We start from the raw sequence: 27,457 nt of genomic DNA on the forward strand, positions 1-27,457 counted from the left end.
CCTGAAGGGTTGTATACAAAAAGCCAGTCCCTTTGTTTTTAAGTGACTATGTAGACTGCTGTTAGACACGCAGCCCTGGAACACACAAGCTCCTCAGTTTGTAGAAAAGTACTTTTAATCCTCAGTCAAGCCAGATTGCAAGTATTCAGATCTTCCCATTCCCGTTAAAACATACATGCATAAAGTTAACAAGGCATTACAATAACCCTTGACATGTGACAGTTGACATTACAATTCAGTTGGTATCCAAATCAAGAAGAAAAAAAATCATCACTGTAAGATTAGCTACCATCAAGCAGCAGCCTGTTGAGGCAGGGCAAGCACACAGCAAATGCAATTAGTACTGCTCAGTGTGTATCTTCCATAACAATGTCCAACAGACCTGTCTGAGTTCATGTTTATCGTCTGGTGTGTAACACTAGTCATACAGCATTTGGGTTAGTCACAATACTAGTAAGTTTGCCCATAGTAACTTAAAAGCAACCCCAGTGGATAAAATTTAGAAGCAGTAGAATGCATTCAGTTACTATATAGAAGTTAAACATTGACAGTATAATTGCAGAAATCTTTTCAAGCTAAAAATAAGCTGACTCGGACATTACGTTGAGAAAAGTTAACACAGAAAAATGTTTAATATTAACTACAGAGACAGTGGGTATAGTACAGGATGTCTTAAGCAAAAGATACACCAATCAGTACTTACAGAGGAATGAACCATTTCTTTCTTAACATTACATTTCTCAAATGCAAGTTCATATATGCATGTTGGCAAGATTTACCATTCTGGAAAAAATAAGGTGTGTATACCATCAGCTAGATGTGCTCACTGTATGCTCCGTTATTTTTATGCAAGGCCCGGGTGACTGGAAGTGCAGTTGTCAGGCATTTTAATTAACTGGACAGCCATTTGTTTCTGCACGACAAGGCATCGTTACACAGGAGCAATCAGGAGAAAACAGGAAACAGCCAAGCACTCTGCACTGCAACACGCCACCTTAACAGCTAACCAGCATTACTCAACTGCTACACAACTGCGCCTAGTGCACAAAAATACATAAGAGAAGAGATTAGAATTGAGTCTGATAAAACAATCCTTTCAAACATCAACTGTCACCTGAAAAGATTTCTACCAATTTGGATTTGAAGATACTATTTGAATTCAAAGTAAAAAAGCATTTACAGTAAATTTCAAATTGTAGTTTTGCAGATTTTTATTTAAGTAATAAAGACAAAATTGAGCATACTTTCTTTCCTTCTTTTTTTTGACAGTTAGCTACTCAGCATGTAACGGCTGCATATTTCCTCAGTATGAAACTGGAGGCAGCAAGTTGCCATCAGTTTAATTTCAAATAAAAGTCAGCACTATATAAACAAAAATGAAGTTTTACCTCAAATATCCAAGCCAATAATGAAATCGGTAGTCGTTCACTTCACTAAATTACAAGAAATTTGAATAACAGCAACAAAATGGCACATAAAAATGTAAAATCTGCCACTTGAGGCGCAACTTAAACAAGTAAAAAGTTAGACAAAATGTTACAAAATAACCTTTTCAACAGCTGGTTGCTCGGGCCAGGGGTCTCTCCCATGGACTGAAGACTCAAGCGATCTTTTCCCCCCAAAGGCGTCCTTTAGGTAGGCTCTCATTTATCTGATGCATCTAGGTTTGAAGAAAGAAGAGTTCAGCTAGGTTTCTAACCTTGTGCGTTTGTTTTTTTTTCACTTGTGTGGATGACTTCATGTATATTTCTAGTTGTGTTTCAACTGGCTTTGCCTAATTTCTTAAAGTTTTAGGAATTACCACAGTGTTCCACCTCCCCCCGGGTGTTGCTTTAATTCAGAGGCCAAACGTAAGGTTCTGCCGAAGCATTAAGTTACAAAGAAGAATAAGCATCAGGCTGTAGGTCGAGCCACCATTAACTTGAAACCAGCCTGTTTAACGATAAATTATTAAAAGTTAAATAAAAGTTATAAATCTAATACTGCTCGATAAAAACTTAACTAAACTCTAATTAGCATTCAAAACAAAGTGTCACTACTTTGGCTACAATTATCTAACTTCAGAGCTAGCTCAGGCCCTTTCCTTTTAAAAAATAGGACCAAACAGTTTGAAGGGTTAAAGACACACTATCCTTTCCCCACCCGGTGTGTATCCTTAGAAGCCTCTTCAAGTTGTCCACTTGAGGAAAAATTAAGTTTCCGTTGTTTTCTCGTTGCAATGAATTTGCCACTTTTCTAGAACAGTTACCTCCAGTCAGTACAATGGCCACTGAACCGATCTTCCATTATAAAAGGATAGTGTATCTTTAACATTTAAAGACAAACCTGCTCCAACACACGCCCACAGAAACTGGTCCCTGGAGGATCAGCCAAATCAGTTAAAATCTGCAATACTGGCCAATATTCTTTTAGCAAACAGGAGACCGCAGCTTTAAAGGGGAAAATGCAGATGTTGGATAAATACAGTAAGAAATAGTCATTTTCATCATAGGTTGCGTCTCATACAATATTTTATTAAAATCAAGCCATTAATCTCTCAACAAAACATGAAAATTTTCTGTGTAGAAAGCCCTTTGGTATTAATTTCCCTAAACCAATAACCAAAAAGCACTGCTCAAGAAAGAAAAAAAGCTAACAACGTGCCCCATTAGGATCCACTTGGTTCAGGCTATTAATGCTAAAAACTACCCAACACCCCACTGAAGTGCTACAATAAAGTAACATGCAAGGTGTGCTGATCCCGAGGTACATTACCATTTTCCTAGGAGGATACAGCTCCTTCTTCTTCCGGAGACTTGGGAGGGCTCTTAGACCTGGATCTGGAGTTGGATTCCCTCTTTGATGCAGGTGGAGGGCTTCTAGATCTAGACCGAGATCTTGATCTGGACCGGGATCTGGACACAGACGAGGACTTTGACTTGGATCTCCTGGCAGATCTGGACTTGGATGTGGATCGAGACCGAGAGCGTGTGCGGGAGCGGGATTTGGACCGACTGTAACGAGACCGACTGCGGGACCTAGAGCGGCTCCTGCTCCTAGATCGGCTGCGACGGCGTCTTCTAGGGCTAAAACATAACAAGAGAGGGAGAAAAAAAGAACGTTAAAAGTCGAACGCAGGCGGCGCAACAGTCTGCCGCGACTACTTCGGGACAGGGCAGGCGGAACGGGCCCCACGTGGGCGAGAAAACGAGTTAAGAGGGCGCCATTGTTCAGAGTGAGTGGCCGGGGGCTAAATCTAGTAGCAAAACTCTCCCGCTCCCAGACAACTCCACGAGACAACTCCACGTGCTCTCAGCGCCAACCCCCTGGCTCCCTCCCCAGGTCGAAACTCACTTGGGAAGGGAAACAAAACGAAGCAGCCCCACCGCACACACACGTGTATCAGCCAGGGCTTCTTGCCTTGCTCCTGAGACACCGCCGGTCCCTTCCACCCTTCCAGGCGCTCACCTGCGGCTGCGGCGGCCGTAGCCGCTGCTCCCATAGCGGCGTGGCGGCGGCCCCCGGCGGCTGTGGTGCGAGTCGGGGGGCCGGCCGTAGCGGGCCATCTGCACCCGCAGCTCCCGGCCATCCAGCACGGCCCCATCCATCGCGTCCATGGCGTCCTCGGCGTCGCGTTTGTCGTGGAAACGGACGAAGGCGAAGCCTCGACTCTCCTTAGTGTAGCGGTCCCGGGGGATGTAGACGTCGCCGACCCGGCCGTATTTCTCGAAGACCCTCCGGAGGGTGTCCGGGGAGGTGCGGTAGGTCAGGTTGTCCACCTTGAGGGACGTCATGCCCTCCACGTCCGGCGGGGGGCGCCCGTAGCTCATGGCGGGCAACGACCCCCGAGGGGCAGCGGCGGCTGAGGAGGAGAAACCCGAAGGAAAGCGGCGTGTGCGTGTGGGGAGCCGGCAGGAGGCGGCGCGGCCCGGCGCGAGAGGGGGGGAGAGGCCTCACAGCGGCCTCACAGCACATAGAGGGAGGGGGAGGGAAATAAAAAAAAAATAAAAAACACGGAGAAAGGAAAGAGAAGAGCTCCTCAACGGGGAGACGAAGGGGGCAGGCACCCACCTCGGGGCTCCGGGAGGCGGCCGAGGGCCGGAGCGGGGACGAGGCGCCGGCAGCCACCGCCCGCGCCCGCCGCTGTGAGGAAATGAGCGGGGCGCCGCCCGCGCGCGCCTACTTAACGCCACAAAATGGCCGCCGCCGCCCCGGAAGAGAACCAGGGGGGTGGTGGGGGGGATTCACCTCTCCCCGACGCTTTTTTTTAATCTATTTTTTCTATTTTTTTCTCTCTTTTTTTAATCAGCCGCCCTTCCCTGAGGCGGAAGGTGGAAATTCAGTGTTGAAGTGCCCGGCTCGCCGCCGTTTTAAAGCGGCCGTTGAAGGCTGCTGTGGGGTGACCCGGAAAGAATGGGAGGAGGCGGGGAAAATTTGAACGATTTGTGCTGAAAACGGCCCAAAATCGGAAATAAGCCGAGGGTTGGCTATCCTAAGGGTGGGAGGGAGAGGGGTGGGCAACCCCTACCGTGTGGGAAAACAAAATAATAAAAAATAAACTGAACGAAGGGAAGCGCCCCCCGTGAGGGAGGGGGGAGGTGACGGTTTAAAATGGCGGCCGCTGAGGGGAGGTGAGGGGGGAGGCAGCGTGCGGGGCTGCGGCTGGGCCCGGCGGGCTGCCCGCTGCTCCGTGCCGCCTCGTCCTGCCCTTGGCTTCCCCTAAAAAGGGGGAACCTTCCCCTAAAGCCGCCCCGGTTTGCTCGGGCTCCTGGCCACTTTGTGGTGGGGGCACGAAGCGGGGTGCTGGTGGAGGGGAGTGGGTACACCTCAGGCACTCCTCGGTGCCTGAGGACACTCCTGGCACTACGGCGGTTTCCACCCGGCGTGTTGAGGCCTGGGGGAATCAAAGCTGAGAAATATTGGAGCTTTAAGCTGCTGGTGCCGTCGGATACGCTGAAAGTTTGTGTCCAGGCAACGTGCGTGGTGAAAGCGGAGCGAGGGAGATCTGCCCTTGTGGAAGGAGGGCGAGCAAGTGCCCTGGGTTTTGCTAGAGAAGTCATAAAAGCCCTCCAAGTTGTCACTCTCTACATCACTTTAGGCACTCAATAAAAGCCACAAACATAAACTGCAATATCTACTTCTTAAAACAACACTGAATCTTTCTACTCGTCTGTTCTGAAATCCCTTATTAATAGAAATAAAACCACAGTATTGGTATGAGTAAAGAGAAAAAAAAAAAAAAAAGAAAAGAGAAAGCAATTTCAGATTTAGTATTAAAATCCTTATTCTTACTGTAATTGTGTTTAATAATTTTTTTTTTTCCTTTACACTGAAGTACAAAATAAAATTGCATGGATACAAACCCAGAAGCAATGATTTGTTTTTGCTACAAAGGACTTAAATAACCTAGCTTTTTAAACATACTTTATTGCTTTATGCTATATTGTTCTTTCCCTGCTCAGATTCTTTTGATTCAAAATTTTCTGATTCATCTGCTGAAATCCTTCAAAATCCTATCTTTCCAACGATTTCCTTAAAATGACACAGGGAGCTTCCTCTGTTCCTTTTCCCCTTATATTGATTTGAAGGGAGTTTCACAATAAGTTCAAATTGATATAACCTACTGTGGCCAGCACACCAGCTCAATTTTCCATGTAGCTGGGTGAATTTTTTTGCTAGTACAAAGGGAAAAAAGCAGCGTGAGTGGAACACAGTGGCTAGAGACATTGGAAACATGGGATTTTTTTTTTTTTTTTTTTTTTAGTGACAGCTTAAAGTAACCATAAAAGCTGGATCTTAAAAATCCAGCTGAACTGTACATACTTAATGTAGGAAAATAAGTTAGCTTCACCTGAATTAAAAACAGCACCTTGATACTTCATCTTTGTAAAGCGGCTTCTGCATAGTCCCATTGACTTTTTTCAAGTAAAAGTTGTTTAAAAGGTAAAATTTACATTTTTAGAAAATACAACTCGAGAATTTAAAAATAATACTAAACACAGTAGCTGAGGTATGGATTTTGTTTTAGTCCTTTACTGTAGATAGCAGGTGTGAAATTTTGTGATTTGCCATTTACTCCAATTCTGGATTTCCATCCCTTTCTCTGTCTGGCAGTTAAGAGGGGCTTATGTTTCGATAGAACATACACAAGATTCTAACAGTAAAAAGCAACAATTAGGTCCATAGGTGTGTGATTCCCTGTTTTAATTTTGCTGATATTTTAACAGAGATCTTCAAAATGAAAAGATCAATTGATCTTGAATTTATTAGTGAAAAATACCATAAAAACAAACAAACAACAGAATATTAAGCGTTTATCGTCGCTAAAAATGGATGTAGTTGCTTGAGACAAAGCAGTGAAATGTTGTAAAGACTGTTTCCTCTCCTGAATCATTAAGATAATGAAAGGCAGAAGCAATGAGCAGAACATGTGCATTGGTAGCACTGAAGCACTTAACACTGGTTTCTCTGAAGTGGGAATCTTTTGCCCTTAGGAGTCACTCAGCAGATTTCCACACACTCAAGTAGAGAAGAAGAAAAAAAAAAAGTGTACTTTCATAAAACTGCATTTCCCATAGTGCACAAGGGCTTTCTGGGCAGGGTCAGCTGATCCGTATTGTGAAATGTTCCCGATTTCCTGTCCAACATACATGGAAATGACTTGTGTGTACAAATGTCTCATCTTCCCTTTGTCAGGTGATTTAACAGCTTTTGGCTGGAATTCTGATCCAGAACAATGGCAAGAAACTGCGTTGATTAACTAGCTTGATATTTGGAAAACAGCTTCGTTTGGTGGCAAGAGATGTCACGAAGTAACTGCAGCCTGCTCTGTTAACTTCATGGGAGAAGGTAGGGAGAAGCTTGAACGTTACCTTTTGAACCTTTATTTTCCTTTTTGTTTTCCAAGTTACTGCCTGTGCTGTACATTATTTAAGACAGTCGCTAGATTTCTTGTTAGAACTAACAAGAAGCAATAAGTAATCATAAATTTTGAAGCATTCTTTCTTTCTTTCTTTTTCTTTTTATTTTTTTTTATTTTTTAAACAGGACTTTCAGTGGAAACTGAAGGGAAAACGGACTTTATTTCAAGGGAAATAGAGGTTTTCCAGACTGAAGCTGAGGACTTGGCAAGAAAACACAAAATGTCTCCTGAATCAAAAAAACTTTTCAACGTACTTATTTTGGGAGTCTCATTTATGTTTATATTTACAGCTTTTCAAACATGTGGAAATATTGCGGTAGGTGTGAATTTCAAAACATGCCGCATTTGTATCACAGTTTTATTGTCTTTTGCTTTACTGGAGATTTTTTAATATACAATACATAATTTTTTCTCCTTTCTTTAGGTTTAGCATTAACTAGATTAAGTTGATCAACTGGATATTTAAGCGGTTTATTTCTTTAGTATAGCTACATATGTAGCTGTGCCTGATTGCTTAGAAAATTAATTAATCATGTTAAATGTTAGAACTTCAATGTCTGCTTTGACACTTGCAATATTTAACAGTTGTATCTTTCATATTTCTGATTTTCCTACACAGTCCCTTTCAGAATATTTGACTAAGATGTTATTATTAACCCCTTTTTAATATGTCTGTAGTTTCTCCTAGAGTTTCTTTAGACATTGAGGGGTATGAGGATAACATCTGACAAATAGTCAGACTTCCACAATTGCTAGATCTGCCAAGTCACGTTCCATCTGAAGAAGAAATTTACTGCTAGTATATCTTGTGCATCTTTGCATGCTGAAGCAAAATTGGGAATAACATAATCCACATTTATTAATATAAGCACACTGCACTCTTACTGATTAAATGCTTAGATTCTGATAGACCAGATCCTCTGACTTAGTTGTTAATATTACTTTCAATATAGTTTTATGCTTGAAAGGCTGTTAGACTTCAACATACCTCTTGAGCTTACAGGCCTTAGAGCTTCTCTTTTCTTGCGTGTAAGAAGAATCCTTTCTGGATTCAGATGTATAAATGCCCTTCCTTGCATTATAGAAATAATTGCTTACAACAGTTCTTGTTAAAATCATTGCACAACATGATACCATATATCAGTACTTAAGTACAGCACAGTGAACATAGAAGTTCTGTTATGCCATGAATTTATAGCATCTCACTGAATTGGACCTAGTAATCATGCAATCATGTACTGTATTGTCATTAAAGTCATTAAAAGTGATTTTCAATAAGATCTGCCAGAGAATCCAGCTCATTACATGGTCTCATGATCACTAAAGCTGATTCAAGGGAAAAAAAAAACGGAACAGGGTGTTGACAGGAAGACAGAAAGAATGGAAACTCTTAGCTGAAGTCCAAGAGTCAGGCTAAATTAAGAGTACAGCTTCAGCCTTTTTTCCCCCCACTTTTTACATGAAGATAGTCATGCATAGTTATCTAAGAGAGGTGTTTTGTGAAACAAGTTTTGGAAAATACTTGAAGACCCCTCTGGTGAAATCATAATATAATCCTAAAATACTTATTACTGCTTCAAATATAAATGTTTCCCTGCCAAATATCTCCTTCATCGTCAGTGTGGAGGTGTTGTGAGTTGTAATTATCACTCTAAATTAAGTACTTTGTAGGGTCTGTTAATGATAATTTCTAACATTTAATACTGACTTCAAACTAATGCAAATGTTTTCAGTTTACAAGAGGCATTCTAACATTATTTCATTTGATTTCTCCTCACAGCAAACTGTTATAACAAATTTAAACAGCACAGATTTTCATGGCAGCGGCTACACGAGGTAATTTACACAGATCTTACTACTTTGCTCCTTGCAGGATGAAGCTAGTTATAATTACATCTGGTAGAGATATAATCTCAAGAGATTCTAGCGTTCTGCTGACTCAAAGCAGTTTAAAATGTGGCATTCTCACACTTAGTCTAGTTTTATCCTGAATTATTAATTTCTAATTGAGCTACATGCCCGTTTTGGATATTTTCTTTGTAGGGAGAAAAGACATGCAGTCATCACATTCTCAGCTTTTTGTCTTAGGAGATGAAGAATGAAGTTTAAAACTTGCTAAAGCCTTGGTTGTTTGTCCGTGTACACCTCTGTGCCTTTGTGTAGCATGGGTTGTTTGGATCAACTTGCAGGAAATACTGCAATGTAAATGTTTAAGGAGTAATCAGAAAGACAAGAAGAGAAGCAAGGTTCAAAGCTGCAAAATACCAATCTGATTGTTTATTGCACTGGCATAGCCAGACTCACCAGGTACAATCAGGGAGCTTTTGTAAACCAATTGATCTGTCATATAGGAAAACCTGGTTGCTGCTGTGAAAGATTTACAGTCTCAATATAAATTAAAAGTATTGCTAGCACAAAATATATCTATACAATTTCCATGGTGTATTTGACAGACGCTGAAAACCTCACTAATAGATGAAAGAGGTTTTGGTACCTTCTCTTGTAGAAGTACTGGGCACAAAATACAGTAACTGTTGGTAAGGCACAATTTGACAAATCCATGTTGTAAATGACAGGATGTGCTGGCCTGCAATAGTTTGGGATGTGATTCATCAGTCCTAGAAACATTGTACACTCCTATATTCCTAGACAGAGTGCAATGATTGCAGGTAATTAGTAAGAGAAAGGAAGGGAATATTTGAATATGAAAGTTAGGCAGTTACATAAGTTATCTATACTGATACTTAGAAATCAACTGAGCAGTCTTCTTAAACCAGCTGTATTTATAACCTGTATTTTAAGTACTTAACCATCTCTGTTTTTTATTTATGCAGCATGTCCATTATTTATGGAGTATTCTCGGCATCAAACCTTTTCTCACCTTCAGTGGTTGCAATAGTGGGACCTCAACTCTCCATGGTTGTTAGTGGCCTATTTTATAGGTAAGTATTATTTTTGATTTTGTCTGCTTTCTTTGAAATATCTTTCTGTCATTTTTTCACATGAAAGTACTCTGCCATACATGAAATTGCACTGGCTAAGCGAAGTGTCTCGCAGAGCTAGTGTATGTGTCAGGAGGTGAGTAACTTCAAGGTCCTTCAGGCTACTGGAAACAGAGTGTATTTTTTCCTCAGCATTTCCAGACTTTGCTGACTGCGGAGTTCAGTTTGTGGTCTCAGGTTAATGGCTACAGTAACAACATTTTGCATGCTTGGTGGAGTTAAAAGCTTACCTTTTTCACACATGACCTTAACTATTTTCCAAGGTCATTTGGGTGACAGTAGAGGATTTAGAAGAAGCCAAGTAAGATACCCATTTGTCAAAGAATGTCCACTTTAAGTCTACATTCAATAAACAGATCTGTTCTCTTCCAGCTTGTACATTGCAGTTTTTATCCAACCTTCTACGTGGAGTTTCTACACTGCTTCTGTTTTTATTGGCATTGCAGCTGCTGGTAAGCGTTGCTCTTACCCTGCTCACTATTCTTTGCTATATTTGAATATATCTCTAAAACACTTCTATTTCTTGACCAATATCTTTTGTATATGACAGTACTATGGACGGCACAGGGAAATTGCTTGACTGTAAATTCTGATGAAAACAGCATTGGAAGGAACAGTGGAGTATTTTGGGCACTCTTACAGTCCAGGTAATCTTTGTTTGTTAATATTTTTGGTTGTGTACACATTCTACTTTTTATATTTTTTGATAAATGGTAGACTGCATCAAAAAACAAAAAACCAAAAAACCTCCACTGGCATGTTGCAGTCAATGAAGCAGAAGGGAAAGTTAGAAGAAAAAATACTGTTGCTATTGTGCATTACAGAACAGCAAATGAGAGCTACCTATTGCAAGTCTCTGCTTTTGATGCGCTAAAAATATACATTTCAGTTTTGGGACCATTTGGTGTATGTAATAGAAATCTTGTTGATTTCAGAGGGCTGTGTTAATTTGTTTGAGGATCCTGAGCATACTAATGAGCCCTAATGACCTTGAACTGCTTCACTTGGGACCACCACCTCCCCACCCCACCCATGTGCCCCCATTTAAGCTCAGTGCTGAGCCTTTACTTCTTCTGGAGCTGTGCTAGAGGAGAACTGGTCTCCAGTTCAGATACATGCATGCCTGCGTCTGGTTTAAGCCCTGTTGATCTGGACCACAATCCACAAACTGATTTCCCATCTTAGTTCTGCATTGTTACTGTGGACCTGTGTGACAATTATTGATTATGACTCTGGCCTGTGGATTGTTTTTTTTGTCTTGATCTCTGGCTTGCCTTATCACCACAAGCTTGTTTGATGCTCTGGTCTCTTGGGTGACCCTATCTACAGTCTATCTTTTGGCTTTCTTTACCTGGGGACGTGGAGTTGGCCTCTAGCTGGTAAGGCACCTTCCTAGCTGGCTGTGTTACCCCCCCTTGGCTCCTAGCCTTCTCGCCCTGAGGGAGCAGTTGAACCATGCTGCTCCCTGATGAGCTTCCAAAAGGAAGATGCTGAAGGTAGAACTGGCAGGTGGAAGTCAGAGAAAAAAGCGTATGTTTTTTGTTGATAGTTCTCTGAAGTTAAGCTTAATGTGTTGCAGCAACTAATAAAAGCCAACAAAATGCTCAGCCTCAAGAAGGGCAGTGGATGGATGCTGTGTTCCTGCCTTAAGAAACCTTGCCCTTGAATGTTTTGTGCAGATAGGGTTTATCCATCTCGGGAGAATGTAACGCAGTTTAAGTATAGGGAAAAATAACAACAACATGCTTGAAAATAGAGCTCTAGATTTGAAGAGGCATTAAAAAGGCTGGGCCAGTCAGTTTGGAGAGAAGGTGGCTGAGGAGGGTTACTCATGGGTTACCAAAACGTGAAGGTGGCAGATGAGCTGAGTGTAAAGCTGTTACTCACCAAATGCTGGAGCTCTAGTTGCTTGGTGAGGCTGGAGGAGGATTGGTTTGGAACAGCTGAGGTGCTTATTCCCACAACGGATTATAAACTTGTGGAACTTGCTGCTACAGGAGGGTTTGAAGTTGGGCAGTGTCAGCAAAACCAAAAAGGGAGCAAAGAAATTCATTGATGGCAGGTCCACAAATGTATCCTGAAGGCAGATACCTCTTACCACGGCTTGTACAGTAATTCTGGATATTGGGAGGTAATGAGGGGAATGAATCATAGTGTTTGGGCTGCTGAGCTTGTGCTAAATTGCCTTGCTAATGCTGTTGGGGAGATAGAACGCTGCATTAATGGAACATCAGTATGAGGCAGTGGTGTGCTTGTTGTGTCCTTTAAGTTTCATGTTCAGGAATTAACATCTTGGTACTTTACCAGAGGAGCAATTTCTACAATCCCAACTAATTGTGCTTCACAGGAAATAAAATGCATGGTTTTACATGAGGAAGCTTCACTCTTAGGCTGTTTTGAGTCACCGTTTATTGTGAGTTAATGTACTTCAGGAAGCTATAGGTCGAAACAGAATTTTCCTTGAGCTGTTGACAACCAATTTAGCATTGCTGGGCCAATATTTCAGGCAAGGCACGTGATTCCTAGGGAAGCACTGCAACATTCTTTCTATAGATAGGCCAATTTTCTAAGCTATGCTCAACAAAATCAGGAAGAGAAGCAACTTAGATGGTTAATTTCCTTGGGTTTGCTATCTTGTTGTGTATTGATTCCTAAAAATGAATGCCTACTATTATGGCAAAAAAAAATCTCTTTGAAATATTGTATGGAGTTAGCAGTTGATGTGGAGAATGATTAGCTTCTTTTTCTTTCACAATTCTTTAACTACTTTTGCATATAATAGTATTACCATGATGCTATAACCTTAATCTAACCACAGAAAGTGCTGCTCACCTGTGCTGTCTTTTTTGTTTGCAGCTTGTTTTTTGGAAACCTCTACATATACTTTGCTTGGCAAGGAAAAACTTACATAACAGGTGGGTATTACTTGTTTGTGGGAAACTATCCTTCAGTGTATAGTAACATGAACAAACATATGAAATAACTGGAAAGCAGCAAGAAACTTCTACAATTCCCAATAGACTGTATTTTTAGAGGGTGTTTTGACTCAGTGTTCCACAGTACGCACAGCCCTTGTATTTTGTATGTTGGTTTTCTGCATGCATTGCGCTTCGGATAACTTCTTTTAGGATATTTCCTACAAAGTTGTTCAGAGTGCTAGTTCAGAATGAAGTTTTCTGTGGTAGCTACCCTGGGATTTTCCTCTGTGCACACGCATGCCAAAACACTTATGTTTGTTGGGAAAGGTGTTCTGGAATGCCTGTGTTTAATATGAATGCTATCCCATTCCAGAGTAAGTTCCCAGTGTAGATCACCCTTATAAATCAGATTGGAGACTGATTAACCTATGAAATAAAGGAATAAAGTTTTCTGGTAACTGCTGAAGTCAGTAAGGCAAGCTGTGTAGGGCTATCTGCTAAGAAAGCTGCAATAGTGAAAACAGAGCAAATTGTAAGATTTTAATTACCCCCCCCAAAAAAATTGCTGGAAATTTATTAATAAACAGGGTTAATTGACCTGGTCTGTAATGATTGTGAGAGGTTTTTTTTTATTATTATTGTGGTCTTACAAACTAAAATATCTAGCTGAATGACTACAGCAGAAATAGCCTTGTCTTTTATATGTTAGAAAAGTTGTTCGATCAGGAATAAGATGTTAACTTTTAAATGATAATTATCATGCTTTAGAAATGCTGCTCTGTTGAAATGAGTAATGTCTCTGTTAGATATATCTTCTCAGGTTCTCTACAGACATGGGCTTGGTAGCAATGCACAGGTTAGTTTTGAAAGGTCAGCTCCCACATTCCATCATCTTTAGCACAGAGACTTGAACGCTACTGAAAGTGCAGGAGGCCTTGAAGTTCTGTGCATTCTAGATTTCATTGCCCTTGCTAACCACAGAATACAGCGATTTATTATCAGAGTTCTGCTGTTACATTTACCTTCATCTTTAAATGGAAGACACTCCTGATGTCTTGAGACTTCTCTTTATTAAAAGATAGCTGTAGGTTTTGGAAGGTTTGACATTGTTTAAAAATCAATTCCTCCTTCCTTTTGCTACCTCTATGAGAACATTATAGACATTTTCAAGAGGAAGCACATTTTCTTCTTGATCTATAATCATTCACTGGTTATTTTTAATTGACATAGAACAGCTTCCTGCTTACCTTTAAGCTAAAGTGCGGTAGATATAAGCATAGGCAATGTCCTCAGGTTTTTAATTAGTTCTGTCACAGTTATTTGCTGTTTCTTGGTGTTTTTTTTCCCCTCACTAATGTTTGCAAATAGGAATGACTTTGGTGTTGCAGGTTTTCCTGTGCCAAACAAGTTGAGTAGTGTGCCAGAGCAGGTGCAGAGGGCAGTAGTTACCTTCTTCCATCTACACATTATGTCCCGCGTCAGTTATTGAGGTTTCAGTGGTTTTAAGGCCTTTGTAGTTTACAGGCCTAATAGTTTGATGTTACAGTGTTAACATTTGTGATGCTGGTAAGAGTTTTTTTAGAAATTTGAAAGGTTTTGGCATAGCTTGTCATCTCTACTCTAAATTATACAAGTCTTGAAAGACATACTTTATTCTTCTAATAATTTATGCACTTCCATTGCTAATTGGCTCCTCCTTGGCTATAGCATGTGAGAGAATTAAGGAACACTCTTTAACATAACAATATTTTATGAGCATCATAAAACTGAGATAGGAATTTAACAGCAGCTGGGTTCTTTTTGCTCCATATGCAACGTAAGCTTTGAAAATTGGTATGCATTTTAAACACAAAGAAGTATCCCTGTATTAGTTCTGTGAAGGTAGTTGTCTTACTTTGAATTACTTCTGCACATCTAGTTATGACTCTTACTTGCTTTTCCAGAGAGCGATCGCAGAACTGTCTTCATTGCGCTGACTGTTATCAGTCTGGTGGGCACAGTTCTCTTCTTTCTGATTAGGAAACAAGAGGACACAAAAGCTCCAGGGGAGGCAGATTCTACTAATGAAATCCCAGGGGAAAGCTCGTAAGTGTTTATGGCAAGTGTTTTCTTTGCTGATTGTTAAACATATAGCTACCTATCATCATCTTTCTTGCCCTTATCAGTCCAGGTTAAGGGATGTAACGAGCAGAAATTATTCCCTTCCTTTTTATAAGTTCTCTTGCATACTGATACGTTTGTTGCATCTTTTCTAAATGTATAGATGCCACAGCTGAATACGTTAGACATGCTTAGGTAGGCAGACAGATTCCGTCCAGTTTTGTCTGAGACATCATTTTAGATATCTTTGTTTAATTAAAAGAACAATGAATTTGTTAGAACATCATGAACAAGTAGTGAAAAAAGTGCTCATTGTGAAAAATGCTCAGAAGAAGGTCTGTTGAGTAGGTTAATTTTTGAATGGCATTCACTTGCCCAGAAAGCAAATACAACTTGTGGTCAGTAGTTTAAAGTCTCAAACTTCTAACAATATATTGGCATATTCTGGTATATAATGCTGGCCTAAAAATATACAGTCACTTTGAAAAATGAGTTCAGTTGCTTTCCAGCTTGGCAATGAAATGTGGCTATTCTTTTCCCATTTTGACTGAGTCATTTGCTTCCCCAGGTCTGCACAAAACAAAATGACAAAAGCAGTGGATGCCTTTAGTAAGTACTATTTAATATGAGTTGCTTCAAAAAAAAATACTAACATATCTTTTGCAACTTTCCATGATTCTGCTGAGGTGTGATCATGTACAAATCAATGAGAACAAAAAAAAATTGCAGGCAGATGAGGTTAAGAATTCAGTTATTCCACTTCAAATATAGAACTTCAGGTCTGGTCTACAGGAGAAAATGAATGCCAAATGGCAATGGTTTTCAGATCAGCGATGACCGCTCACATAGGGTTATGGGACTGAATTCTGAGCCTCATAAGAATTCAGTTTTCTATATGGATATTGGGCTGGCTTCTTATGCTTCAAAAGTGCTCCTTCCAGATGGCTGTATCATAGAAACAAAGTTGGACTGCAAGCAAAGATTTACAGTGACTTACACGGATAAGCTCAAAAACAGCAGGTCACTGCTTGGGAAAGCTAGCACATGAAAGTAAAGTTTTCTTCTCCTTTATGCTGTTATGTTAGTAGAGAAGTTGTATATTGTTTTATTTTGTCACCAAATGATACCATTTAAGTCAACATTTTTGAACTGAACTGTCTACAGTTTTACAAAGTTTGATATGGCATGTTAGTGACTGTTTGTTTTGAGAACATGAAGATCTTCATGGAAAAAAAAAGTATGCATTCTTTTTGGAGATAATCACCATGAACTGAGAGTACAAAAATACAGTGAGTTTAAGAAAAAACAAGAACAAAAAAACTGTCTGCTAATTCTGAGATCGTTTGAAAACTGCATCTCCTACTTTAATATTTCCCTCTCTCGCATTTCTTACAAAAAAAAAGTTTTAGGATCAAACCATTTTTTTTTTAAAGCACAAGTCAAGGTCTGTCTGTTTAGCACTCTGTAATTTTTTTTATTTCAGCAAAGTCATAGTTTGAATAATTTCAACTTATTTCTGCTTTAAGCAAAGAGCAAAAGAAAGTGCAGATACTCTTCATAATGTTAGTGGAAGTTGTATTAATTTCTATTATTATGTCTTTATAGAGAGATCTGTAAAGCTAAGCTTCACCAAGGAGATTCTGCTTCTCAGTGTTACAACAGCCTACACAGGTATGAAGCAAGCAGAGAGTGTGTAATGATATAGTAGTGTTGGGGCATTGTTAGGGATTTTAACCAATAACCATATAAAGTGAATTGTGATTCTGTATCTCCACAAATGTTACTTGAACACTTCAGTTATCTTTGAATGAGTTACTCATTTATGACATTTCTATGTTCTGGAAAGTGTTCCTGTATGAGAGGAGAGGTGTACCTAACGCTGCTAACACTGGCATATAATAATACTTGTTTTGGTACACTTCAGGGTCACTCAAATTGAGAGTTAGGCAAAATTTATGTAGCTAATTTTAATGTAATTTGATGTGGTGCTATCAGGTTATGGTTTATATTCAATCCAACTACATTGCATTTGAATTACAGTTTTTGCAGATTACACTTTCAGTATCACCTTCACTAGGCTTGTAATGAGATGTGGGGGATTTCCCAATAGAACCTAGGCTAAAACAAAGACTAAGTAAAAGTTAAGCCATTTTTGTCTTTAGTATTTACGGTGGTAGGAGCTCTCTTTTTATCAACTTCAGTTAAACTTGACCTGCCATTGTTAGACCAGATTATGAGCTGTAGAATAAAAATGCATTTATTTTTGCTGTATATGAAAGCACTTCTTCCACAAAAATAAATAAAATAAAATGTTCAAAATATTCAAATTAAGTTTTTGGAAAGATAGATGTATCTTTCGAACCTCAACTCTGAGTTTCCATTATGAAAAATTAAGTCTTGCAGGTGAAAAGAAACCTTAAAATGTGAATAAATTAGAAACGGTGCCATAAGGTCTGCCAAAGTTTGCAGTCACTTTCCAGTGGAAGTAGTGATAGCGGTGCAAACTGACTTAAGAGCTACTAATTTGAGTTGCAAGTTACTTCACAGCATTTCCAGTGTTGTGTTAACCCAAATTAACTTGAAGTCCTCATACAATAGGAATGTGAAGCAAGATAATGAGGCAACGGGGAGTTTGGTCTTGCCTGATTAATTTGAAATAGGTCTTGAAGGTATGTGGAAAAAGTCAGTTCAGCTTGGAAGAACCATCTGCTGCCATCTGGTGGCTCCTGGTCAATATTGCCAGTTTATAGGAAAGCTCAGGTTAAGGTCAACAAAAGTTTTTACGTCCCCCCCCCACAATATAGTCTGATTAATAAGACTGATCACAGCTTTGAGGCTGTGCAGTTCACACACCATGTCAGATATCCTGCTACTGGTAGACCAGTAAATGGTGTACTGTGTTTTTGCAATGACAAAAGACGGGTGAATGAGAAACAGATTTAGTTTATAACTTTTTTTATTAAGCATTACACTTTATATTCTTTTAAATATAACTTCCATTAAGAAGCTAGTATTTTCACACTGGTTCCTTTTGCTACATTACTTTTCTTCACAACAATGACAATAGAAAGAAAGAATTTTAAAAAATTGTTCTTGCTCAGTTCATTATGTGTGTTTGGAAAAAGTAAGCAATTCAGTCTAAAAATACTGCCTATTTATTGGGATTTGGAGATGCAGGGGCCTTACAAATACTATAATCTAGGGAAAACCATCTTAAACTGAAATTGCTTCATTTCCTCGGTTACTTTAAGTGTTGTTGAACATAGTGCTTTCCATTTGAATGAAACTCCAAAGATCTTGAATTAAAGATGCAAACTATATATTAAGGGTATACAGGAACTGTCAACAGCAGCAGTACTGACTCTAAGTGCATCTGACACTAATTAGAGTGGCAGTTTTTTCTAATGTTTACATAAACTGGCATAGGAAATTATTGTAATTACATAGCTTAAAAATCCTCTTGTTTCCTTCTGTTATGTTTACCTCATTAAAATATGTATTTGAAAGTTACTTTAGGGGAAAAACATTTAGACACAATGTTTTTTTCATTAGCTTTGTAATAGCTCATCTGTCAGTTTTGTTTGGTTTTCTTCAAAGGCTTGGAATTAACATTCTTTTCTGGAGTATATGGAACATGTATTGGTGCTGTGAATAGGTTTGGTGGTGACGAGAAAAGCCTTATTGGTCTCTCTGGTATTTTTATTGGCGTTGGAGAAATTTTAGGTGAGTCTAAACTTACCACTTTCTAGAGGAGAAAGGGTTTAAGATGTTGTAGTTATTCAAAATGTTTTTTTGTGTTTGGCTGAATAGTGCCTTTCAAGCTTTTAGCAATGATTACATGAACAAAAAAAATAAAATCTCAAATAAAATTGTCAGCATGGTTCTTTATTGCACTGTGAATTATATCGTATGCCATGTAAAATGAATGCAAAGTAGGATGTGAAATACTGCTGGCTATGAATCTTAAGATTTTGTGGTGTTCTTGGGTTAGTGCAGAGGAAAACAAAATTTAGGATGGGAGAAACTTGCATTTGGTAATTTTCAGCATTTTTGATATTTTGCTCTTATATTGTATTCTCTTTTACATTTATTATTTAAATGATAACTGTTTTTCATTAAATACGCAAGATTTTTCTTAAAAGCTTGTGTTAAATGATATTTGATTTTTAAATAAAACTGAATATAAATAGTGTTAATATATATTTTTGTTTAAACTCAAGTATTGCAGCATTTAAACACATTTTCTGTTGGCAAGTAGCTTGGCTGCACAGAGAGAAGCATGTTTTTGCAGCTACCAAAGCTAAGCACAAGGTTGTCCCTTTTTACTTCATAACATTGTGATCCTGGAGGAAACAGTAGCCTGGCAAAATATCTTGCAAAAAGGTTAAGTGTTGTCTTCAGCACTCATCTGATAAATCCCCTGCCTACATTTTCTCAGACGTCTCTAGCAACCCAGAGGTTCTGTCATCTGGCAAGCTGGTCTGGCAGAGCTGGCAAACTCCTTGGGGCTGGTTTCATTTAACATGGGGAAAGTTGCCGCATGTTTTCATCATTTTTCAGTTTTCAGTATTTTAAGTTTGGTTCTGTTCTTTATCTCTTCAGTTCTGGTTTAATTATTTGACCTTTTCCATTTCTACAGGTGGAGGAATCTTTGGTTTACTGAGCAAGAATAATCGCTTTGGCAGGAACCCTGTTGTGATGCTAGGCATCATTATTCATTTCATAGCCTTCTATTTAATTTTTATAAACATGCCAAGTGATGCCCCTATTGCTCCCATGGAAGGAACAGATGGTGTTGCTTATATGATTCCAAGGTATGTAAGCTCTTTGCTCTGGCTGGTATATCTCAAGATGTATATAAACAGCCTGTGCTTCTAACAGAAAACTCCTTGAAGCTGCTTCTCTTTGTAGAGACTAAGCCTGTAGAAAAGGCTTTTGGGAGTTCTTGGTATATTTATGTTAGATATTCTACCAGTGTACACTCATTTTAAGAATTTAAAAAAGCATGAGGATATTTGGCAGCAATTATGCCATTTGAGAACATGACTCTTAACGGGTGTGACCAACAACTGTTGTGCTAGATGTCAGGAACTCAGTTTAACTGTTGGGCTCAGTTTTACAATAGCATAGAGCACCAGCCTTGCCCTGTAGCTCTAGCTTCCAAAGTCTTTGAAAGCTCTTTGTTGAAGTCCACTTGATCTAGTTTGAGCCATGCTCTGCCTGTCTTATACTGCTCAATGTTAGGGGAAGAATATAGGGAGCTTTCTTATCTCATCACTGCAACCTTCTTTTGGGGTGTATCTTTGCCAGTTTGCATGAAGCTCGTGTTGTCAGTTTGTGCAGGCACAGCTGCTAAGATGCAATCATAAGCATTTGTGCCTGTACAGGCACCTTTTTTTTTAACTGGAGTATCGTTCTGCAATATGAATTGGTCTTTCTTTCGTATTCCCACAGTTTCTGTGACTTCACCATATGTGTCTTAGCTTTCGATCACTACCATGTGGGCTTTGTGGCTCTAGGCACCAAAATGAGTTTTTAGCAATTCTAATTCAGTTTAGAATCAATTGTTGGTAATACTAACAGAAGTCTTGGCATTCAAGAGATTAAAATCTGATGAAACTATTCTTTTTGCCAGCCAAATGTTCCCAGTTCTTTTCCAGTGAAATTTAAAGTTTGATAACTTTCTTCCATTCTCCATTTCCAAGTAAGTCTGCCAAAAAATAGTTCGTAGGCTCATACATTAGTTTGTAGCTGTGTAAGCTGTTTGAATGAATGATTCTCAAATTTGGTTCGCTTTTTCCTTCAGCAAAGAGGTGGCCATATTCTGCAGCTTTCTGTTGGGCCTGGGAGACAGCTGCTTTAATACCCAACTCCTCAGCATTTTAGGATTCCTGTATTCTGAAGACAGTGCTCCTGCCTTTGCCATCTTTAAGTTTGTTCAGGTACTACCTCTCACAGTTTTTTGAATGTAAGGTTGTTGGAATATTATTAAAGTATCATGTTGGCTTCTTTATTGAGCTCAAGAAAATGTTATTTCCACAAAGGATGTGAACCGGCTTTTCACAGAAGAGTTTTCAAGTAGGAGTAGCTTGATTGTATAGCTTGCTGTGATTATGTAACCAAACTGCTATTACAAGTTGTGAGGGAGATTAGAAATACTGGAAACTCTTGTTTAATGTCAGAAGACTTGCACAGTTAAGCAGGTTTGAGGTTTTATGCAAATATTTGTCTATGGAATTTATTTACTTAAGTTTTTAGTTACAGGATTGAGTTAAAAGGAAAAAAAGTTTAAGTAGTGGTTGGAGAGTTTGCAGGTGTTGTTATGTCATTGGGCGTTACCAGGTGGGTATGCAGACAAAAGAAAAATATTTTTTTAACCTGTTTTTAAGTTGTCATAATGCCAAAATGGATGTATTTATGCTAGCTGGAGACTCAGTGAAAAGTCTTCATATGTGTGTTCTGGGTAGATCACTTTGCTCACAGGAATTAACCTTGTTTGATACTGACGGGTTAAGATCTGTGTTAATCAGAGGTGTCAGTAGGAAAACTGAGGTACAAGGCATTGAAACTATTCACGGATGGTCACGCCATAGTAAATTAGTGCTGGGAGGAGAGTCCAGGGTGTGTCCAGTTTAAAAGATTATCATTGCTTGCCTTAGGGCTTTTATCTTCTGTGATATTTTTTTTTTCTGGTGCACCGCTCCATCTTATATATCTTCTCAGTGATATTTAAAATCTGAGATAGACAGGAAAGGTAAAGATTCTTTATGCAAGCTCTAATGAAAACTTTACCCTTAAAAAGGATATACTGCAAGCGAGCAGCAATGCCTGTCAAAACTTCCAGCTATTTTGGTATAGAATATTTTGTGATGCTGTAAAACTGAAAATAGGTTTTCTGGATTTTGTCCTAAAGCCTTGGCTGTGTTGCTTCCAGACAAAATGTTTTGAAATACCAGAGAACTGCACTTGCTATGCAACACACGCTTTTGGATGTGGTGTTCGCTTTCTATAGCTTATGCTATTTAAATAACAAGTTAAAACTAAATCTGTTGTATATCAAATCAAGGCATATGTTGAGGTATAATGAAGTTTAAGATGGCATACCTTCTAAAGAAGTGTATCAAGGGATGCATGTTAACTATGTGTATCAGTTCATATATCACTTTGATCATCCTTATATACCAATGCTGGACTGGATATCTACACATACGGTCTTTATCTTTGCTTTTGTTTTCTCAGTCCATCTGTGCAGCAGTTGCATATTTCTACAGCAACTACTTCCTTCTGCAGTGGCAACTTCTCATCATGGTGATTGTGGGCTTCTTCGGAACAGTCACCTTCTTTACGGTGGAGTGGAAAGCAGCGGCTCTTCGTGCCCGTGGCTCTGAGTACAGCAGCATTTGATCTAGATACACCACACGTAGTCCAACGTAAGGAAAAGCAGAGGCACACTACTGCCAAGTGATGTGGGAAGGTGAAAAGATCGAGTTGAAGAGATTAAGATGGAGGAAGCTACTCCTAAACTGCCATCAGTCTAACTGAACACAAAACATGGGAGGAAAAAATGCCAAGTCTGATAGCCTTTTTTCTTTAATCAGCTGAGTGTGGTATGCATGCTCTTAAAAATCCCGTGTTAGAGATGGAAGCAAATAGGGACTTATGTATTGAACAATTCTGTTCTAAGCCGTACCTTTCTGAAGGTGTAATTGCCTAATTTCACTCTATTATTCACTACAGAATTATTTTTTCATATATTATTTTTTACCTATGTTCTAGTTCTGCAGACACTTGAGTTCTTCTGTTGAACGAGCAATACTTTCATTAGGTGTTATTACAGAGTGTGTCTGTACAACTGAAAAATGAATTCGTCATTGACTTGTTCAGCAATTAGATATGCAGAAGTATTTCTGTGGGAAATGTTGCCTTACTACTTTAACTGAAAGTCTTCAAATTCTTGTTTACAAGAATTTGCTTCACTTAGTCATCTTAAAGACATGATCCTGTGAAGGACTGGTATTTGGAAACAGCTTGTAGGCTCAGCATCTATCAGCATTGAACTGCGTTGGGGTTGCTGCTGTAACTTTCTCAGGGTGGTGCCATATGAAGGACCACAAGGCATGGCTTCCATCTTAGACTTCCAAATAGTCCTTTTGAGTTTGCTGAAACCTTCATCATAATCTGTGATGGAAGCATTGTCAAACAGACCCAGAATGTGAACTGTAAGAATAATCTTGTGGTGTTTATTCTACAGCATAGTCTAAAAATACCTGAGGCGATTGACGTAAGCGTTTCGTTCACTATATTTTGGGAATACTGTACTGTAATCTCATTCTGCAAAATGTGAAAACAAGCTGAATAGCACAGCAACGAACTCTTAATCCAGAACTGTTGTAGATGGTAGTCTAATGTAGGCAGCAAACGCAAAACCACCTTGATTTTATCCATCTACATGACTTTAATTCTTGCAGCATTGTTTCCATCCAGCAGACAAGATACAGCTGAGAGCAGATATGGAAGACTGAGAAAGGCGTGTCTTTCGACACTCCTATTTTTAGAAAAGTACTGTTAGCCTTTTTATGTATAGTCAGAATGCAAATGTCTTATTTTTGAAGACATTTAAAAAAAAAAGTTGACTCAGAGTATTTGTCAGTAGCTCCTACATGTCATAACTATGTAGGTGTACCCAAGGTTGGACTTGTTGAGGGAATGCAGTATCTCCCGTGACATTTGCTGTCACTTTTACTCTCACAGGGCATGCAGCACTACTCCCGTGAAGCACAGCTGTCTTCATGCACAATAAAATAGCAAAGAATTATTTTAGAGGCAGACAGAAAGATTTTAAATTCACTCCAGGTTCTTGCTGTGAGTTAGTTCAGAGGGTGTTAGGGAGGATTAGAGGGCACCTGAACATTTGGCAAGCAAAGAAATGTAAGGACAGGCAGGAAAGCCCTTGTGTATTCCCAGGAGATTTAATGAATAATGTTAAGGAAAAAAAAAAGCACACGTTGACTGAAGGGTTATTGAAGTCATTCCAATTTGTCAAACTGGATGTTCAGTATTCAGTCAAAAGTGAGTAGCAGCACTCTAATGCTCTTATCCACTCCTGTTCTCCTGTAATTGGAACCATACTATTTATATCTTGAACACCTGAAGGTATACATCTTAGGTGGTAGGTTATACATCGTGGATGACAGGACACTGTCAGTGATGACACTTCTCTTGTTGCTATGTATCTGTATTTTCTCCCAAATACTGTAAGTGATCAAGTCTTTTTTTTTTTTTTTAAGATACGGAGTTCTTTTCTGTCTGATTATTTGTGGGACCTGTTTTTGCTGTACATATCAACAAGAGAAGGACTGAAAGTCCACAAGAAACAACTTTGTCCTACAGTACATGGGAAGGGAAAACGATTCTCAGGTCTTGTGGTAATGAGTAACTTACAAATACATTTAAAATGATGCAGCTTAATTTTAGCTAGGTAATGCCTCTCATGAGGTTGCTTTTAAAATTGATTCCTTTTAATGAACTGCTGTGGTGTTCATCTGCAGCATAAGAATCATATCAAGTATTTTATTAGAAATTGAAGGAAATCTCTAAGTTTGTGTAGCTTCAGCAAGCATTTTGAAGCCGGCTTTCAGGGATCCTAATGAACTAGGACTTGTGCACGTTCAGTATGTATGTGAATCAGACGTTTTTCTTGTTTTTCCCCTCTTTCTGTTCTGCTTGGTCTGACTCAATATTGGATGATATTAGAAGGCCATTCAGAACTATTTATTGGGTTATTGAAGTGAAGTATTATTGCTCTGACAAGTTTTACAAGGCTATCTGTGATGCAGTTTAGAGAATTTCATGGATTTCATTTTTTATTTTACTATTAACTATCTAAGTGTACCTTGTACCTTTTGATCTTAAGAAACCGTTCTCAGTTAATCAAGCTGGCCATGACACATGATTGCCTTTCACTTATTTTCTTGATTTGTTGGGTAATAAAAATCCACACAGCAGAACTCAATAGCTTGGTCAGAATTTTTGGTAGAGCAGTATGAAGAATAGGAATGCTGGCATCCGTTATCATTCTATCTCTTAATCTTTTTATCAGTATTTACCAGCCCTGAGACGATACCCCATTCATTTTGCTTCCTTGATCTTTGAACAATTTCACATTAATCTGAGTTGTAAGCTTACTGTTTATTTCAGTGGGATCTGAAAAAAGGCTTTTGCTGTATTTGTGCTATCATGGTTTTGTTTTATGTTAGAGATTTTATCTTTAAGTGAAAGTACACATTAATTTGCTTAGGTTTATTAAAAACATCTCTTTTGCTGCTTGTATCCTTTTACATTGTTACTGAAGTCTAATATCCTGACGTATCACATCCAAGTTTTTCAAACAAATGCTAAGAGGAAATGAAAACTGATATTCATGACTTCTGAGTGCCAAAGAAGCTGCTGTAAATTAGTCTTTCATGCATATCGTATAAGCATATCTATATTTTTGTCTTGCCAGTTGGATTTCCTTCTGATATAATATGAATGTATGCAAAGAGAATTTCTACAGCTTTAGACCTTGTTCATAATTAAGTTATGTCCTTCTTGTTTTTGTTGTGATCATTTCATTTGGTACAACCTATGTTAGAAAGCTGAGATAAAGAAGGGAATCATTTCTAAAATGTTCTTTTGAAGTCTGATCTTTATAATCTTCTGCTGATACATCTAAACTAATAAGGGATATTTGGGGGGGAAGTCATGACTTCTACTGAGGTCCTGTCTTAGTAGAAGCCCTCCTGTGGTGTGCCTATTTAAAAGCTACAAGTCTGCTGGTAAAGTTCCTTACATTTTTGTGACCAGTTTAAGCTGTATGGGAAAGACCTTCCTGGTGGGGTTTGTTGGTTGAGCTTTGTGAAGAATAATTTTAGTGTAGAAAACTGTAAATCTGGGGCCTTGCATGAGTTGACCAGACTGAGAAAGCTCCACTTGCCTTTCTGCTAACCCCACTAGCTTGCTTTAGCTGGAGAATGTGGCTCCCCGACAGGCTCCATTAAATGCCAGTGAGTAATGCTGCGGGGGTTGCCTAGGAGTTTGCCTCTGCTTGAAAAGTAGGCCACGCATGAAGAGAACTTCACATTTTCTAGAGTAATGTTTAATTGTTTGCTGTCGGCAAAAGGAAAAAAACCAAAAAGGCAGAGTTAAAGGTGGAGCTGAAGTCAAGAAGTTGACTGCTTGTCGTTCTGATGTGTCCGCATTGGTTCAGGAGCAGGGGTGAGTCTCTGTCGGTTGTTGTTTTTGCAGATAAATTCAGAATGACACTTTGATAAGCTTAATTTTGGAAATTATGTTGATGCCACAAGAGAAGCGCTAATCACAGTGGAAGAAACTGCCCTAAAGAGGAACAGAATGAAACTGAACTGAGGATAACGCTTCCCAGCAGGCACGTGGAGGGGATGCTTTGTGCAGTTGAGTTTGGGCACATAGCTGCAGCTGCTGGAATTAACTCAATTTCTGTTTGTTTCATGCTTTCTCTGCTGTCTTAGTTACTTCAGTTGTTGAATGTCCTCGAGCTATCCTGTCATTTCTTTACACTTTGACATTGTCAGATTCATTTGAAGTCTAATGGTTGAGAACTCTTTTACTTTTACAGAAGGTGTGTTTAGGTTTGAATTGATGCATTAATTGAGAACAGGCTCACATTTATCCTAATGAAAACACTGATTTCAAATGTATTGAATGAAAACAGCCTCTATTATATTTCTTTACATGGTCACAGCCACGCAAATAAAAACAACAGACAATGATTTTGTTAATATGCTGGTGACGTCATCTGAATTGCTCTTAAACTGTTTTAAACATTCCAGGGTGGTGGTGGGGGGGGAACAACTTTGTAAAGAAAAAGAGATGGTCTGAACTGATGGATCTCTGAAGTATTTTGTCATCTGTAAGGGCCTGCTTAGGAAAACAAATGTTTTGTGCTAGGCAGCCTTTCTGAGCAACTTAATTCTAGCTATGGCATAGGCTAGAGAAATGTCATGAGGAAATGAGGGTGGCTGATCCAGTCCTGGACCTTTCCATCTCTGTGTGGATTTAAGAACCCATCTTTCACAAAGTGATCCTGTTGGTAAGAAGAGAATGATCCTTCTTTTTTTTTTTTGATTCCTCTTCCATTCCTCTTTCCCATGACTTTGGGTCCTTTCCTGCTGCTACTTTTCATCGAATTCGTGTTGCATGCATGATACTCCATGAAATTGTGAGAACTGTGGCTTGCAGCTTGCTGTTTGGATCTGGTTTATCTCAAATCAGGTGGAGGTGAGGAGGGTGGTTGTCCCATCAGAAACTGCGATGCAGTTGCACTGGCTTGTGTGTGAAAACATGACTGCAGAGGGGAAGGTGCCAGTGGCATGAAGCCAGGACAGACAGATTTTCCCCACTGCATTTTTCCCTGAAGATGCTGTCACTTGCAAATTCCTCAGAAATCCTCTGTGGTTCCATAGCGTGACATCTAGGTGGCCTTGGTGTTCTCATTTCCGAGATAAATTATCTACATT

At 39.2% G+C, this 27,457-nt stretch overlaps 2 protein-coding genes across 9 annotated transcripts; one reads left to right on the forward strand and one right to left on the reverse strand.

Annotated features, from left to right (window-relative positions):
* Positions 1-603: 603 nt before the first annotated feature.
* SRSF2 (serine and arginine rich splicing factor 2) lies at positions 604-4,208 on the reverse strand. 8 transcript variants are annotated; one of them, XR_011088733.1, is made up of 5 exons: positions 4,051-4,208; positions 3,448-3,841; positions 2,755-3,065; positions 1,549-1,660; positions 604-1,037 (listed from the first exon to the last, which is right to left on the reverse strand). XR_011088733.1 is itself a non-coding variant. In XM_068655097.1 (4 exons), exons 2-3 carry the CDS (start codon positions 3,807-3,809, stop codon positions 2,762-2,764), a joined length of 666 nt encoding a protein of 221 aa, XP_068511198.1. In that variant the 5' UTR covers positions 3,810-3,841; positions 4,051-4,208; the 3' UTR covers positions 604-1,660; positions 2,755-2,761. The 8 variants fall into 8 exon arrangements, 3 of the variants coding, with proteins under 3 accessions (XP_068511198.1, XP_068511199.1, XP_068511197.1); XR_011088731.1 differs by adding an exon at positions 2,326-2,429 and having other exon boundaries at positions 604-1,660; XR_011088734.1 differs by having other exon boundaries at positions 2,326-3,065.
* Positions 4,209-6,593: 2,385 nt separating this feature from the next.
* On the forward strand, positions 6,594-26,710 carry MFSD11 (major facilitator superfamily domain containing 11). The gene is made up of 14 exons (XM_068654769.1): positions 6,594-6,828; positions 7,027-7,217; positions 8,682-8,737; positions 9,736-9,843; positions 10,276-10,355; positions 10,454-10,550; positions 12,760-12,818; positions 14,765-14,906; positions 15,490-15,530; positions 16,527-16,592; positions 18,519-18,644; positions 19,561-19,735; positions 20,728-20,863; positions 22,161-26,710. Exons 1-14 carry the CDS (start codon positions 6,819-6,821, stop codon positions 22,323-22,325), a joined length of 1,452 nt encoding a protein of 483 aa, XP_068510870.1. The 5' UTR covers positions 6,594-6,818; the 3' UTR covers positions 22,326-26,710.
* Positions 26,711-27,457: the final 747 nt, after the last annotated feature.

The sequence above is a fragment of the Anas acuta genome, chromosome 18 (assembly GCF_963932015.1).
Source record: "Anas acuta chromosome 18, bAnaAcu1.1, whole genome shotgun sequence".
Lineage (NCBI taxonomy): Eukaryota > Metazoa > Chordata > Aves > Anseriformes > Anatidae > Anas > Anas acuta.

Excerpts from the sequence above, each read along its gene's own strand:
- SRSF2 (XM_068655097.1), bottom strand. The coding sequence starts at position 3,809 with ATGAGCTACGGGCGCCCCCCGCCGGACGTGGAGGGCATGACGTCCCTC. Across the intron at positions 3,066-3,447 it reads TACGGCCGCCGCAGCCGCAG|CCCTAGAAGACGCCGTCGCA; the intron begins GTGAGCGCCTGG and ends GTTATGTTTTAG.
- MFSD11 (XM_068654769.1), top strand. Across the intron at positions 15,531-16,526 it reads AAAAGCAGTGGATGCCTTTA|AGAGATCTGTAAAGCTAAGC; the intron begins GTAAGTACTATT and ends ATGTCTTTATAG. Across the intron at positions 16,593-18,518 it reads TGTTACAACAGCCTACACAG|GCTTGGAATTAACATTCTTT; the intron begins GTATGAAGCAAG and ends TTTTCTTCAAAG.